The 11,778-nt window shown below is 53.8% G+C and overlaps 1 protein-coding gene across 1 annotated transcript; it reads left to right on the top strand.

Moving 5' to 3' along the window:
- The first annotated feature begins 46 nt into the window (after positions 1-46).
- BTG2 (BTG family, member 2) lies at positions 47-1,348 on the top strand. Its single transcript, XM_010008317.1, has 2 exons — positions 47-56; positions 957-1,348. Exons 1-2 carry the CDS (start codon positions 47-49, stop codon positions 1,346-1,348), a joined length of 402 nt encoding a protein of 133 aa, XP_010006619.1.
- Positions 1,349-11,778: the final 10,430 nt, after the last annotated feature.

Raw genomic sequence — 11,778 nt, 5'->3', positions numbered from 1 at the left:
GCAGGTGAGATGAGGGGCTGGGGAAGAGGTTGGCTTTGTGGGGAGGATGGTCCGAGGTGAGAAAAGTCTCCTCGAGTCCCTCTGCTCCCCATCGGGAGCACTGGTGTTCTTCCCTGTGTTAACTCGCAGGGCCTGGTGTCCTTCTGTGGGTGCCCACTGGTGTCCTGTGGGCTTGGACACCTATCTGTGTCCTTTCCTGGTGCCCAGCTGTGTCATCCTTGGTGCTGGATACCCATTTGTGCCTTTGTCTGGGTGCCCACCAGGGACTGCAGGCCCCTGTGTGCCTTATGGGACATCTGCTTGTGCCCCTGTGGGGTCCTGGGCAAACTGTTGCCTCTGCTCAGAAAGTGAGCAGATCCCCTGCCTGGTCTCTGAGGGCTTTGTGCAGCCCATCTGCTTGAAGCCCTTCTTCCTGGAGCTTGACATGAATGATCCAAAGCTGCTCTGTGTGTCCTGTCCCCTGGCAAGAAGTGCTCCCTGTGTCAGTGGAGTTTGGTGCCCCCCTCCCTTTGTCTGGGGCTCAGCCCTAACTGGGTGGTTCAAGGGTGTCCTCCCAGCCTTGTTATCAGCTCTCAGAAGGGATAGTTTGTTTCTCTCTGCTGAGATAAGGGGTAATGAAGTGCCTCTGAACTTAGAGAATGACTTGGATGTTACTTCCTGAGCGCTGTTTTGTCGGTGGTGATACAGTATCTTCCCTGGCCACCCCAGTGGTCAGGGCAAGAAGGTGTTTGGGTCCCATCACTGCAGCCCCCGTGGCACCATCCTGCCTGAGGTTTCTAGGACCTGAAGAGCTGTGCTCCTCCTCCTCCTCCCTGGAGCAAGCAGCAGCTGGATAGTTGAGCACTGGGCTCTGGAGCCTCTGTCCGGTGGAGGCAGCCAAAGGAGGGCTCTGTCCCCCCACCTGCAGCGAGGTGGGGGACACCCTCAGGACTGCAGCAGGACCTGGACCTCCCCAGCTGCTGCACGCCTGCTCACCCACCACTCTTCCCTTCTTGCTTCCCTTGCAGAGCACTACAAACACCACTGGTTTCCTGAGAAGCCGTTCAAAGGCTCCGGGTACCGCTGCATCCGGATCAATCACAAAATGGACCCCATTATCTGCAAGGCAGCGAGCCAGATCGGACTCAGCCTCCCACAGCTCTACCAGCTCCTGCCCAGCGAGCTCACCCTCTGGGTGGATCCCTACGAGGTCTCCTACCGCATTGGGGAGGATGGTTCCATCTGTGTCTTGTACGAAGCAACTGCCACAAAACCTGTGAGCTCCTATGGGATGCTTACCTGTAAGAACCAGATGATGTTAGGTCGCACCAGTCCTTCCAAAAACTACATCATGACTGTCTCCAGCTAAATACTCCTCTTGTCCTTACACTGCCAAGACACAGGCTACTGTATACCTCACCTGAGGATCTATTTTTAAGATGAAGATCTATTTATATTTTTTTAAAAAATCCAAGAAAATCCAAAATTAAAATGTTGGACACCACTTTGAGCAGAAGTGGTGGTCTAGGTGCCTTTTTTAAAGCTGTTGCAAGCTTATGAGTTTTTATTATGAAGCTGGTATCTACCTAATTAGTGTTGGATGGTGATTTTGGGCTGGCTTGCTTACTTGGGCAGCTTGGAATGGAGGAAGAGGGGGAAGAGCCAGGCTTGGAAGTGTGGTTTGGTGGTGGGAGATGTCTGTGTCACCTTCTCACCATCCTGGTACCCAACAGTATTGCTGTATTGCCAAGTATTGCAATTCTGTTGGGGAAGGGATGAAGGAGTTGCTGCCTTTCCTCCACTAATTTCTTCACTCTCCAGCTGGTCTGATCTCCCTGGGGCCTGGGTATAGTGTTTGAGGGAACCTTGCCTCAGGGCTGGGGACTCTGGGATCCTTCACCTTTGCTCTTGCACATCTCTGGATGCACTCCATGTTGCAGCTCTGCTCTGCCCCACTCCCAGCACAAAGCAAGGGGAAGCAAGGCCTTTCTGCAGCCCCTCCAACTCTCCTGTCTGCTGCTAGACTGAAGGGGTTGTGTAGATCTTGGTGTCCTGTGAAGTGGAGCAAGGCAAAGATGCACAGACTGTGCAGAGGAGGTCCCAAAGATGAGTATTGCAGCCACTGTGGTGGCACTGGAGTGCTGTGGTTGTTCCTGGTGCTCCCCAGTACCTGGCTATCACCAGGGATGCACACTGAGCTCCAGACCCTGAACCCAGCACTGAACTGCTGTGAATTATGAAGCCTTTCTGCTCTTTGGGGAGAAGACATCAGCCCATGATCTGCTCTTGTGTGGCCTCTCTGTGCTCCCAGGAGTGGAGTTGGCCTCTTGCTTGAGGAAGTTTGCTAATCCAGTGCTGATGACTTGCTATGTCACTTCTCCAGGAGAGCTGAAGCAACTTGCCTTATGCCCTAGTGTTTGGTGTGTGAGAACCCCCTTTGCCCTATCTCAAAATTGGAAGTATTGGGAGTCTCTTCCCTCTGTTTGGGATCCTCCGATGCTTTGGTGTCCTAATAATGCTTTTAAAGTCACAGCACTTCTTCCCTCTCTTCCTCCTCTGGGTGGTCAGCATGTGGCTGTCCCTGAGACCTGACTTCACTGATACCTTGGTAAGGGGCATCGTTTGGTTCTGATCTGTTGGTACATAACTGTTTTGCACAATTAATGCTTGGTCCTGTGCTTTGTCTGTTCAAGCAAAACTCTTCTTGGAGTCCCAGTGATACTTGTATTTAGGGAGACTTTGCCTGAGGGTGGTTCAGGATTTGGCCCTTAAACTGCTCTGCCTACAAATGGGCTGGGAGCTGAAACTTCTGCCTCAAGAACTTGACCTGCCTGTTCAGAATGAACCTTTACCAGGATGTTGTGTGTCCATGGCCTTTTTACTAACCAGCTGGTACTCCTCTAGTGATCCTGGGAGAAGTGATTGGAAAAGCAGGGCATTAACACAGTGGTTTGTAATTAAAATTTCCCCAGGTTTGTCTCTCAGCACACTTTACCTTCCTCTTTCCTGACCTGGCAGCTGTCTGGCATAACCAGAGTTGTTCTTGCCCAATCTTTGATGAATCAAGTTCTCAGACATTTGTGCAATATATTTCCAAATCTTGGGTGTGCTGGGAGAGGAAGGAAGCTTCCCATCTGCCACAGTTTGTAGCTTGGTTGGTTTTTTTAATAGATGAAAACAAAGTTTCAGCAGAGCTCCTGAGCTCTGACTACTCATGTGGAAAACGTTCAGAGTTTTTTAAGCTCCAGATAATAAATTCCAGAACTGGGAAACTAGCCTCAATTCAAAGATCCTTTTAAAATGTCAAGTGGTGAGTAGTTGTTTGTCCTTGAACAGTAATAGCAGTGGCTCTGGAGTTGCATCACTTCCCTCTGCATCACTTGAATTTCTCATGTCAGCGAAGCAGAAGCTGAAATTGAAGCACTGGGACTTTTCCCTTGGTGAACTTGTGCAATAGGTGACATCACCAAGAGGGGAGTACTGGGGAACTTCCAAAAAAACAAATTCCCTTTTCAAGGAAAAGGGATCTCAGTGCTTTTTGGAGTCCTCACTTAACCTGCTTATGTGGAAAGCCCATGATAAGAACTGCATCCAGGATGGGCAGTGTTTACTTTGCTGGGCTCCTTGGCTGGATGTGGAGTTTCCTGAAGGCTGGCACTTCCTTGGGTTATAACTTTACACAATTAAAGCAATCTTAAGATTTACACACCCACCCCTCACCCCCCACCCCCTTTTTTTACTCTGTTCCCTTCCTCTTATCAGGAAAGATTTCAGGAACAACAGCCTATGCCAAAGGAACACACTATAATTGCTCTTAACATGCCCCCACTTCCAGAACCAAAATAGCCAAGTCTCATTCTTTTTTGTCCCTGGTGTGGAGGAGTCTGATGTTAAAGGCCTTTTTTTTTTTTTCATTCAAAACCAACCAAACTTGGGTATAATCCATTTCTCTCTTGTAGCTGGTTCCATGTAAAAGCTGTGAATTAATGTGCTCTGTTGCCTTCTGCCTACAAGCCTGATCAGAGCCCAATGGTGTGTGTTTTCAGACAGTGTATTTGAGGGGTTTCCTGTCACTTTTGTTTTTTTTGACAAGCTGGACTGTTGAACGGGACCTGCTTTTTGTATTTGGGGAAAATGGTAGAAAGTTTGTAAGCTACACTTGGAGGAGGGAGTGGATGGTTACTAATTGTACAGTAGTGTTTTTATATACAGAATGTACAGATCCTTTGACAGACGTATGCTTTTGTTACTTTAATAAAAATGTAGCAGTATAAATGAGCCTTGTTTTCTTGCTGGGAGCTGCTCTGTGCTTGCAAAGAGGGTGAGAGTTGGGACTGCAACCTAAAACCCACACTGCAAATGCTGTGGGCTTGGTTAACAGTCACCCACACTTTAATATCCAGCTGTGTCAAGGAGGAGGTTTAGAAAAAAGCTGCTTAGTCAACATGCTGACTCCAAACCTGACCCTCTAAACCCATGGAATTAAGGCTGGGAATTGGTCTGATGACTAATGCAAGGCTGTGGGTGTCCTGCCCTCTCCTTCCCCATGCTGACTGCTGGGTTCTGGCTGGGGCAGTGGGGGATTTGTTCAGTGTGGGATTGTAAAAATCCCATGTCCTGCCAGAGTGTGAAGGTGTTATGTAGCCGATTGCCAGATCTTTTGCCCAATCCTAGGAATGGCATAAAGTCATGGAAAGAAGCAATGAATGACCCGAGCCAGGAACAGGGGTGGTTCCTGGTTAAGCCTCTCTGCCTCCACTGTCCTTCCAAGGGTGACTGAGCCAGCAGAGGAGGAAGGGTGAGAGATCATGGGACTGAAATTTTCAGGTATGTAGAGGATGTCATGATAAAGGCAGCCAGGGTTGATTCACTGGAGATCCTGTTTTGACTGTGTCAAGAGGCTGGTGACTGCAGCACGGGAGCTGGATCCCTGCTCCTGGGATGGGATGTCCAGCTCATGGGTTTAGCCCTCATCTGTGCTCATTTTCAAGCTCATGTGATTTAAGGAACTTGAATAAATTGGTTAATTGTGCTGGTTTTGGTCCCAAACCCCCTTTTTATGGAGTTCAGGAGGGCTTGAGTTGCAGCTTGCAGCATCTTTGTGACCCACGACAACTTGTTCCCTGTGCTGGTGCCTTCCCAGACTAGTGGTGCCAAAGGAGGGGGGCACAGGCCTGGTCCTACCATTCTCTAAAGCTGTTTCCTCTAATCCTGCTTTCATCATAATACACTGCTTCTGAGAGGAAAACAATTTGTGGCCCTCTGTCAAAGCCGCTCCTTTTTGAACTCATCCCTTCATTAGTTTCCATAAACACACCCAAATTGCTGCTGCTTGTGAAACAGGGTTGTTGAGAAGGAATGGGCGTCCCAGTCGGTTGCTGATTAGCTGGAGAGTCATCCAAGTTCAAAGGCTTGGTGAAGTCAGATGATGGTGGCCTTCCTCCCTCTAGCTTGTCCAGACCAGTGTGGTCTGCCTGGACTTGTGTGCCCTGGCCCATTTTCAGGCTGACATAGTCCATGCCATAGCCTGTGGCTGGCATTTGGGCCAGCAGGCAGAGCCAAGATTATCTAAAATTTAAGTTGCTCTCAGCCAAGATAAAAATACAGCTCTTACACCATGGAGTGTTTAGTGAGGAGTCAGCCCTGCCTGCACTGTAACCAGATCCCCCTGCCAGCATTTTAATAGGTGACTCATCTGCTATTTTTATTTTGCTCGTCATTTTTCTTCTAGTAGGATCATGATACCTGGTGTACCAGCTGGGTGCATCTTTATCTGTCCCCTCCTAAGCCCTTCCTAGGCCTTGTGATGCTGAGCTGCAGTTCTCAGCACCTTTTCTCATGTGGGATCCCTGAGGACATCACGGGAGGAGTGTGGAGGCACAGCTGGAGTCTGATCCAGGTGCCCTTGGCATGTCTGGAGCAGCTCTGAACAAGACTGAAAGTAACCAAAACCTCACTCTTCTGCCACTGCCCACCTGTTGAAATCTGGACTTGTTTTCTGCTCAGCCTGTTGCTGGATTTCTCTTGGGATTTTTTTTGTTGTTGTTGTTCAGGCTGGGCAGGGAAGTGTCTGATTCAAGGAGCCTGGGTCAAACATTGTCCTCTGTAATCAGAGATTGGTGTGTTGCATAAACCAGCATTTGCCTTTGACATGTCCTGGGTAAGAACTGGGCTCATTGCCCAGCAGACCTGCCTGCTTCCCAGCACCTCGCAGGAGAGATGAGCTCTGCCAGCACAGTGGGGTCCAGGATTCTAACACAGAGTGTCCCCTGTGTGTGGGGTACCCACACAGAAACCAGTTCCCTGCAAAAACCCTTCAGCAGGGTAGGTGGGCAGCATGGGTGATGCTGGTGCTCAGGAAAACAACTGTTCCAGCAGTCTGGTAGGGTGTTTAATGCCTGTTTAGTGTGAAAAGACAGGTGAGCTTTGATGCCCTGTCCTCTGTACTGATGCATTGTCCCCTGCTATCCTTGCCAGGCTTCCCAGTCCTTCCTCTCAGGAGCTGGGGCAGTTTTGGGAGCTGGTCTGATGGGGAAATGCAGGTTGTGCGAAGCCCAAATCAGCCATGAGGAACATCCCAGCCCAGCAACAACCACCACCCCAGGACAGGGTCCCCTGGGGTCCACCAGGATATTTTGGTTGATGGCAAAACATGCTCAATTTTGTGTGTGTGCTCCTTTCTCCTGGGCTCCCTTTAGCAGCAATTGGGTGTTTCTCAGTTCTGAGTTACCAGAAAAGCAACATCTGCATTTAGGATGTGAAACTGCTTGAGGAGGTGATTTCTACCCTTCCCACACAAGCCAGACCTCATCCCCTGCCAGGCCTGAGCAGTATCACTGTCCCTGCCTCGAAGCACTTTCCACCCCTGCCCACCCTGGAGCTGGGTCCCTTCGAAACATGACGTAGGTGCCAAGTTCCTCAGAAGGCAAAAAGGTGACAGGGGATGGGGACAGTGTGGCAGCTTGGGCTCTGCCCACTGTACTGCTGCAGCTGGAGGAGGGACAGAAGTGAACCCGGGAGCTGCTGACCCTCCTCCCAGCACCAGCGGGTTCCTGCAGGGCTTGGCCTCTGCCAGGTGCTTCCTGCCCTCTTTCTTTGCTGCAGCGACGGCTGCTTCGGCTCAGCTGAGGCCAATCAGGCCCTGCCGTAGGTGCAGCCACACTCCCTGTATCTGGGGAGACTCAGCACCCAGCCCAGCCCAGCCCTGGGAACTGGGGGAGGCACAGCCCCGGGCTGCTCCGTCACCTGCGGTTCACCAGAGCCCTGATGATCCTCCCAGGATTCGCCGGAGCTGTAAAAACTCAGCCATCACGTGGCCCAGCAACGGGAAGATGGTTTGCAGGGTCTGGAGGGGTTGGTGCTGTGCCAAGCCTGTGGTTCTTTGGGGCTGCAGCCTTCTGGCAGGTTCCGGCGTCGCTGCTGCTTGTACCGGCGACCTCCGGCACTGCCGGTTTGCACCATCAGATGTTTGCTGCCCTGGTGGAGTCTCTGCACCAGCTCTGCCTCCAGCTCTGCACCAACACAGCTGAATCCAACCCTTCCCCAAGCCCACTGGGATGTGGGCAGGCATCAGGTCCTGGGCTGGCATGTGGGATCCTGTTGGTTTCTGGCCTTTGGCTGGGATGGTAGAGTGATTCCTGGCTGGAGACCATACTCACAGCCTGCCCTTCCTCTCCCTCATCTGGCTTCTCTGGCCTCTCTTTGCACCTTGCACAGTGGCCACAGCCAGACCTTGAGCTCTCCTTGGCCAGACCTTGAGCCCTTTGCAGCCACAACCCATCTAGGCTCAGCTCCTACACCCCCGAGTTCCCCAACAGCCTCACACCCACCTGGAGCCCCTGAGCCAAATCAGAGGGGAAGGCACTGCTTTGCCTTTCCAATCCTTGCTAAAAACTGAACCACCTGGTGGAAAAAAAAACACCACCCTGTCCTTCCCCTAGAAAGGTCAGGGGCAGATGCAAGCGCGTGTCCCGCAGCCGCCGCACGCCCACTCGCCTCCCCCTCCGCGTGGTGCAGGAACTGTCTCGGTGCTCGGGGCTGGCTGTGCTTGGAGGGACTCCAGCAGCAGATGGGGCAGGAGCTGGTGTTGCTTAATGGGAACTTGAAATGAAAATAAAATAAAAAAATCCCCCTCCCAAACAACCACAAAACCTGCTGGCAGGTTCAGCCCCAGCCCCGTCTCCGCTCCCTGCCTGCTGGTTCCTCCTGTGCCAGCTTTCGGGCAGGAGTGGGTCCTGGGCAGGTCTCTAGGTTGTAAAAATGACAGTGGGGAGAGAGAGAGGGCAAGGGGATCCCCAAAGGGAAGTGGGGGTCTGCTGCTGGGGCCCTGAGAGTGGGAGGGATCATCCCCCACCGAGGTACTCAGCTGGAATGGGACAAAAATGGGGTGAGCCCACCTCGCCCTGCAGCGTGTCCCTGTATCCCTGTTCCTGGGGTGTCACCAAGGGGCTTGGGGATCCTTGGGGATGGCTCACCCCAGCCACCCCCTTGCTGCAAGCTCCAAGGTGAGGGGTGACGAGGCTGGGACAGATGGGCAGGGGGAGAGGAGCCTCTTTCAGCTGCTTTTTTTGTTTCCCATCCCTTTTTTGGGCCCCATCCCGGCCCCCTCAGCAGAGGCTGCTCCCGACGCTCCCATTTACGACCTGTTTGGGGGATAAAAGGGGCTTGTTGGGCGGCAGCGAGCAACTGGTGCTCAGGGACAACTGTTGCCATCTGTCTGGTGGGGCGGTGGGGGGGCCAGGGCAGAGCTGGGGCCGGGGTTTTGTTTCTCCTTTCATGCACCACTAAACTTTGCACCTTTTGTTTCCCCCGAGAAGGGCTGAGAGCTGGGGAGAGGAGAGGCCTCTGCGCCGCGCGGGTCAGGGCAGAGCTCGCTCGGCTCGCCAGGGGGTTTGCATACGATTCTTATTATGTATTATAATAGTAATTACTGTTGTTTGAGGAGTCTTTTGGTGTTGGGCAACCCAGTGCAGAACCCCTTCCATCCTCCCCCCCTGCTTGCCGCTCCCTGCGAGCTCCCCAGGCAGAGCAAGGTGCCCCAACACGTCCTGTTCTGCAGCGGGCGAAAAGCCACGGCCCCTCATGTTAGTGGGGTGCATCCCTCGGGGTGCCCTGCCATCCCTGTTGTGCCCTCGTCCCCAGGACACACTGTGTCTCTGTCACTGAGGTATGCTGTGCCCCTGTCCACAACGGACACCATATCCCTTGTCCTCAAGTGATGCTGTGCCCATATCCCTGAGCAATCCCATGCCCTGGCAGTGGCAGTAAGGAGAGGGCAGGGCACAGGCAGCCAGGATGGTGGGAGCAGCCAGGGGCTGTGTTGCTGCCCTGGGGCAGTTTGTGCTTCCTCGTGGAGTGATGTCTGTGTCTGGGCCTGGAGCACAGACCCCAGGCAGGTTCCAGCAGGGCGTGTGAGTCTCACCAGCTGCCTGGGTTTTGTTCAGAGCTTTGAGCCACTCGTTTTGCTGTCATCTGCTCTCTGCTGAGCCGTGTCTCCAGGCCCAGCCTGGAGCTGGTAGCTGGGATGAGCCCTGTGTGTTTGGGGAAAGCATGTTTCCCAGCTCCAGGAAGGGCTGGAGGAAGGAGGAGAGTTCATGGGATTCCTTGTGGGATTCTGCCACATCTCTGCATTGGTGGCACTGACCCAACAGTGTCTCATGGGCCATGTCCAAGATTTACCCATGGCTACTACTGCCATGGAGCAGTGCCTGCCAGCCTCACATCCCAGCCAGTGGTAACAAAGCAGAAGGAGAAGGGTTTAAGGCTGATGTTGGGGTGGGGTCTGCACCCCAGGACCTGCTAGGCAGTGTTGGGATGTGTTAGGGTACCCCTCCCAGGGCTGGCACCTGCCCCATCCATCCCCTCTGCAAGGGCCACTTGTCCCTGTGGGTACCCCTGTGCCTGGCACAACAGTACCCAGTCCCATGGGGATGGGGCAGCTCTCGGTGTCACTGCTGTGGAGATGAAACAACAGCCTGGGAGTGCAACAGCCTGGGAGTGCAACAGCCTGGGAGTGCAACACTGGCTCCTTTGGGGAACTGCTGGGAAATGTGTCACTGGGAACTGGCTGGAGGCAACAATATCCCTAAGCCCTGCGCGTCCCCGGCGTTCCCAGCTGCCAGACGAAGGGCGAGGCCCATTTTCCCTCTGACAATGCCCTTTTACCAGGGAGTTTATTTCTATTATAGCACCGGATAAAACAGAAAAGGGGAAGGACGGGGCTGGAGTGGAGCAGCTGCCCTTGCTGACTTGTTCCTGGCTTTGTTGGGAGTTAAAAGGCTGGATTGGGGCTGAGCCCCCAGCTGTGCTGTGCACCCCCTCTTAGCACCGACCCGAAGACCTGCTGGGGCAGGAGGAGGGAGAAGAGCAATGCTGAGCCTGTCCCCCCCAAACCCAGACCCCCCAACAGCAAGCAGGTGGGCACAGAAAGCCCCCATGGCTGTGCCAGCCCCCAGCAGCTTTAAGGCTGGCAGCAGGCGCTGCTGGGGAGGGCTGGGGGCTGCAGGGTTGGGGTGTGGGGTCCACGCTGCTTTTGGGAGCAGAGACAAAGCCCATCTTGGTATTTATGGCACGTGCAGTGGGAGTGTGGGGTGTGTGGGGCTGCAGGACAGATGGCGAGTGAAACAAAAGGGGAGGCAAGAATGGGAGCTGAACAGATTGGGAATTTCCTGCCCGTTGCTCTCCCCCGTACCCAAACCACCTCTGGGGGCACATGGGGAGCAGGACTGACTTCCCCCAGGGGTCCCCCCAAAGTGTTCAGTCCCCTGGGGGGGATGGACCCCCACAGGCTGCTCTAGCCCCCAGGCTCCCCAGCCTCCTGGAGCTGGCTGGAGAGACCCAAAATCCTGTCTCTTGTGTGTCACACTCCTTGTGTGGAGCTGCCAGGGCAGGACCCCCCATTTCCTGGGCCTCAATCTGCTCCTCTGTGAAATGGGACCCCAGCTCATCCCCAGGTGATGCCAGGGAGACCAGGGCTCCTGGCAATCTCCTCCGGCGACGTGTCTGGCCCCTCCCTGGTGCTTTTTCCTCCACGGTTTTCTTATCTCTCCCCAGCAACGTCACAGCTGCCACGGGCCGGATCCAGGCAGCTTATTAATAATCAACTTTTATTGCCTGTCACATCGTGAGCACGTCTGCAGATGAGCAGGTGTGGAGGTGGCAGCCGTGACCCGGCCACCGATCCTTTTGTCCTTGCAGCTCCTCCACTCCGTGGAGGTCTTAGGTTGAATCCAAGAGCTGAGCAAAGGGAAGCCCTGAAGGACGTGACTCTGGGTTACACTTCCCTGGGCCGTGACTGCAAACACACACTGAGTATGAAGTACAGGGACGTGCCTGCAGCTCCTGTCCCTGGAGGAGGGATTGGCTCTGCCCACCCCCAGACTCCTCCAGCCACGTCAGGGTCAAACCCATTCCCTGCTGCCTCACTGCTTCTCTGCTTCTCCAAAGGAAAATACTGTGAGGGCTTGATTTGAAACTCAAATCCTGCAATTCCTGGGGAAACATCATCCTAAAGGGATGTTTGCAAATGGTCTGGGAAGCGTTTGAGCTGAGGGATGCTGAAAGGAGGGGGGGGCGGGAATGAAAAGGGGAAGAGAAGCTGGGGGGAGAGGCTGGAAAGAAATGGGGTGGAAATGTTGGGGTTTTCTGGGGAGCGCTGGAAAAATCCTGCCCATCCCCATGGGGAATCCCATGGAAGCTGCTGGTTTTTAGGGTCTCATGCAGAGGCAGCCCAAGGTGGGTGCCCAGGTCCAATGCCCATGGCCTGAGCCCCTCTGCAGATGTGATTTGGGGGGGGGGTGG

Source organism: Chaetura pelagica, unplaced genomic scaffold (assembly GCF_000747805.2).
Source record: "Chaetura pelagica isolate M959 unplaced genomic scaffold, ChaPel_1.0 scaffold152, whole genome shotgun sequence".
Classification (NCBI taxonomy): Eukaryota; Metazoa; Chordata; class Aves; order Apodiformes; family Apodidae; genus Chaetura; species Chaetura pelagica.
This window is presented reverse-complemented; position numbering and strand designations above follow the sequence as displayed.